General features: G+C 44.0%; 1 protein-coding gene across 1 annotated transcript; it reads right to left on the reverse strand.

The window, feature by feature from the left end:
• Positions 1–241: 241 nt before the first annotated feature.
• CBY2 (chibby family member 2) lies at positions 242–1,225 on the reverse strand. Its single transcript, XM_041467087.1, has one exon. It carries the CDS (start codon positions 1,223–1,225, stop codon positions 242–244), a length of 984 nt encoding a protein of 327 aa, XP_041323021.1.
• Positions 1,226–4,649: the final 3,424 nt, after the last annotated feature.

Raw genomic sequence — 4,649 nt, forward strand, 5'->3', positions numbered from 1 at the left:
TTGTTATCAGAAACTTTTAAAAAAAATGCTGAAAAACATGATTGCTGACACTAGGCAAATTCATGACAGTCACCTACACCATATAACCAGAAGGTGAAATATATCTAAGTAGTGCAAGAAAGTTTCAGATAGACAGGATGTTCCCCAGATATCTTCAGGCTCTATTGGGATTTTATTAGGTTTCCTGAAAAAAGAAGAGAAGCTTTCTGAGAAATGAACTAGCAGTTCTTAGCCCCAAGCTTCACATGTCTCCAAGCTGATGCTCAGTTGCCAGCTTCTGTCCTGCTTCTTCATACGTTGGGGAAGTGATGGCAATGATCTCCTTTTCCAGCATATCCATTTGAGCTGTAATGTCTGACACAGTGTTTTTCACAGCATTCAGCTGCAGCTTCAGTTTATTGTAATCTTCTTGGAAGGATCTGTTCACGTTGTAGAGATGGTGACAACACTGTTTCTCCCCAGGAGGATGGTTCATTTTCAGGAAGGTGTGGAGGAGCTCACGTAAGTCGTGGAGAACCTGGAGGATTTCATGCTCTGCCGGCATACTTGGGGCAGACTCAGTCTTATTCTGAGTTGGAGTAGGGCTCTTCCTTTTACCTTCATGTTTCTGCTGGGGGACTGGGCCAGGGTTACCCTTTTCCACAGCTGTGATGGTGTCAGTGTTCTTCTGAAGATCTGAGCTGGCATCTTTGCTCTCTTCATGGACTGTGCTGGCTTTTTGGCCTTTCCAGGTAACAGGGAGTGCTTTATTCTCCTGCTGGAAATCCTCAAATATTTTATTATTTTCCTGGATTGCCTGGAGAGCTTTGTTGCCCAGACTGAGCTGAAAGCCTGTGCCCCTCTCTTGGAAGAGTGGAAATGGCTTATTTTTGTTCTTGAGGCTTCGCTGAACAGCATCAGTGTAAATCACCTGGACAGATTTGTTCTGTGACTGGAGATATTGTAGGGCCTTGTTTTCTTCCCAGAGCATCCTGTTTTTGACCCAGAGAACTTGGTTTTCCTGGCAGAGTGCTCTGTTCTCCTCCCAGATGCTCCACTCATTCTGTGCCTTCTTGCTAAAGAGTTTCTGGTGCGAAGAAAAGGGTGGCTGGCAGTAGATGTCATTCACCCATTTCCCATCAATAAAGACAAACATCTCACCCCTTGGCTTCACCCGAGGGGTGATGCAGTCTGTCTCAGGCTCTGTGTGCCGTGTGCTCTGCTTCCTCTGATCAAAGGCAGACATGGCCCTTCTTTAGCAAATTGAGGAGGACTGTGGGAAAAGGCTTCTTCCAGGGCTTCTGCAAGAAGCCACTGACCGCTGCCAAGGAGTAGGTGACACAGCGAGGCTGGAGAAGCTTGATTAGTACTGAAAGAAAAGGGAAAACAAATGCATACATTTACTGCCAAAATTCCAAACCAGAATTTAACTACACCAATGGCAGAACAAGCAAATAAATCAGTTCTCACTGTTAACCCCTTTGATGCTGAAAGGTAAGGAATCCACCAGATACCTAGTAGATAGAAGCTGAGAAAATTGGCATTGGTACATAAAGCAGCTCTATGGCAGCACTAAAAGCTTTCTTATAAAACCCTGCAGTTCCCCTTTATCTCTCTACCTCATTTTTACAGACCTGTAAGGGAGTAAAATGCAAAAATATTTTCTGCCTCGTAATACCACTCCCAAATGATTGATGCACAAACACATTAAAAATTATTATGAGGCTCAAACAAACTTTTAAAAATAAAGCATTTTTAAAGGTTTGTAGAAAATATTTGGCCTTGAGAGCAGGTTTTTCTTGCTAATACTGAGTAGCCTGTGTTAACAGGATGCCACAAAAATGCAGTGGCAGTTTTGCTTTTTGACCTTAAAATCCACAATATGCACAAACCAAAGCTTTGGGACATCAGAGCTTTGTTGCTCTTTGCGTGGTTTTTTGACAAGCTCCCATCACCACGGTCCAAAAACTGTCACAACCCATAGATAATTCTCCACCTTTCATTCTCATTTCTCCTGTCACTCTTACTCTTTATATCCTTTGATAGCTCTGTTATTTTTCTTGCTTTCTAGCCCTGCAATAGTGATTGCTTATCTTTTTCCTACAGTCCATCTGCCTCTTTTTCACATCACCAGAAAACTCATCTCTAAAATCCATACTGCAGGGCCAAACCTCTAATGCTTCTCATTTCAGATGCAGAAACCTCAGACTTATCTGTTGAACACTCTCCCTTCCTTTCCTCTACCCAAAATATTGCAGTTTAAACCACCTTCTAGCCATGAGAGGACTGGGGCAAATGAAGGATTTCAGTCTTTTACATAGAGAGAGGGAAAAAAAAAAAAAAGACCAGACCATCATAAATTATTGTTTTGTGCCAAAGAAAATCTTGTTTTCTGCAGCTTTAACCAAAATTTAATTTATGTGATTTTCATGATGAAGTAATTTGATCTCAGCTTAAACTATTTTTTATAACCAAATGGTTGGAATTCTCAGGGTTTCTGCACAGAGTTTCTAACAGCACAAAGGTGCCTTTTCTAGGTAAAAAAATAAATAAAAAAAGAAGTTACTTGTCAAATTCCACTTGGGTGTATTCCTCTTCCCCTGCTGAGGTCTCCCATCTTCCCTGCTGTCCCTGGGAAGCCAGTTCTGCCTTTCTGTCTGTAAGGAGAGTTTTATCTTCATGAATCTTGCCCCCATATCTCTACCCCAAGCATTTAGCAGAGGGTGGCTGCCACACACGAGCCCCTCATAGCCTCCAGCTCTGCCAGCACAGTGTGTACCCCCTGTCCTATTGCTGCCCTCCCTTCCCAAACCTGTTGCTCTCTCCTTTCCCTGTCATCTACACCAAACAGCACTGCATGTCCCGGCTTCTCCAAGTTACTTCTTAAAGCCAACATCCATAGATGCATCCTGCACCCCCTTCCCAAGCTTGTCCAACCACTCATAAAATTACTGCTTCATTTAAAATCCCAAATTCCTGCATTTAGGAGAGGGCTATTGCAATATAGGTCTGTTTGCATTAACATTTGATTTTATTGCAATCTGTTTACTGTCTGAATTTCAGGGCTGTCTTCCACATCATCTGCTTCTTTATCTCATGTCACACTTGTGTTTTCATAACATCCTTCTTCTGCTAAAAAGGTATTTCCCAAAAACTCTGTTTTGGACATTTTTTTTCCACTTACACTAAATCCAGAGCCATGCATTGCTCCCTCCCTTACACCCTTTTGCCCTGCAGCCTTTCCAATACATCCCATTACATTGGGGTGCCCAGTCCCATTTTTTCCCCTCAAAAGCCCCAAAATGGGGGCTCGGTGGGGGGGTGAAGGGGCAGAGGGCAAATCAGCCACGGAGGGAACAGACCCCTCATTATCCAGGGAAGATGCAGAACACACGCCGCATCAGAAGCCCAGACCCACGTGCCTATCATGGACAAGCAGCTACAGGTCTTAAAGTCACTTATGCAAAAAGATTGCACATTTTCAGGATAAACAGAAATGTATAATATATATGACTTGGAAGGACATTATCTCGGGGACATTTAACCTTGACAGTGGCTCTGTCAGCTCTTTGTTTGCTCTTTTTGCCAGGGAGACATCGACCCTGCTTTAGGGAGATACTTCGAGATCTCAATGCCTCCAGTAAAATTTTTCCCCCCATCTCTGAATTATCCTGGGAAATGCTGGGCAGCTGGGTGGATGGACAAGGCAGCCAGCTGCAGGGAAGCCACACCAAATCCAGACAGGCTGGGCAGTTTGGGAGCACAGCCTTACAGACCCAGCCCGTGCTCACCTTCTCAGCGCAGCCAGCGATGTTCCTTCCCTCTCCCCAGAGCCGAGCCAAGCTCTCGCTGCTGCCGGGGTGTCCAGAGGAGGCAGGGTGCACAGCTGGGGACAGGGCACTGGGGCTGATGTGAGCACTGGCAGGGACCTTGCCCCAGAAGCAGCCACCTGCCCCCAGACCCTCCAGGGGCTGGGAGCTCCTGCACACCCTCTTTGCACAGCTCACTGCTGCGCTCCTTCCGCGCTGTCCTCGCAAGACTGGCTTTGACTTTTCCCAGCGTTGCTCTTCTGGGCAAGTTCTCATGGAAATGATCTTTCTGCTAGCTCGGCTCCCATGCCCTTTCCTGAACCCAGACTTCCCGACCTCCCTTTGATGCTCGTAACTGAGAACAGTTTGGAAGGATTCTTTCTCCATCACACCCTCTTAAAACAAATTTTCCTTTTATTCTGAAACTTCAAATTCTGTTTGTTGCTGAACTGATATTGATACATCCAGAAAATCACTTCCCTGTATGCACTGTGAGAGTTGAAGTTATTTTTCGAGGACGACATGAAGTTCTTCTTTGACTATATGTTTAAGAGCAGACTATAGCTGAATCCTAGTAAGAAGAAAATAGAATATAGAAGGCATTCATACATGCAGGTTTAGAAATTATTTGTAGCAGCCATTTCCACTTCCACATCTTTACATTTCTAATTAAGTCTTTCTTATTTGCTACATCTTTCAGAAGTGGATTTTTTTTTTTTATTTTTCTAATCAGGATTCTTGAATAATAAATACAGCATTTAATTTCTTTTTCAGTGAAAATTACCATGTTGACATCACCCTCAAGGTGACCGCTATTGCTTTAGGAACTTGGAGGTATAGTTCAGCTTTGGTGTTATATGA

This window comes from Pyrgilauda ruficollis, unplaced genomic scaffold (assembly GCF_017590135.1).
Source record: "Pyrgilauda ruficollis isolate IOZ18807 unplaced genomic scaffold, ASM1759013v1 scaffold20, whole genome shotgun sequence".
NCBI lineage: Eukaryota > Metazoa > Chordata > Aves > Passeriformes > Passeridae > Pyrgilauda > Pyrgilauda ruficollis.

Coding starts and splice junctions, on each gene's coding strand:
- CBY2 (XM_041467087.1), bottom strand. CDS start 1,225: ATGTCTGCCTTTGATCAGAGGAAGCAGAGCACACGGCACACAGAGCCT.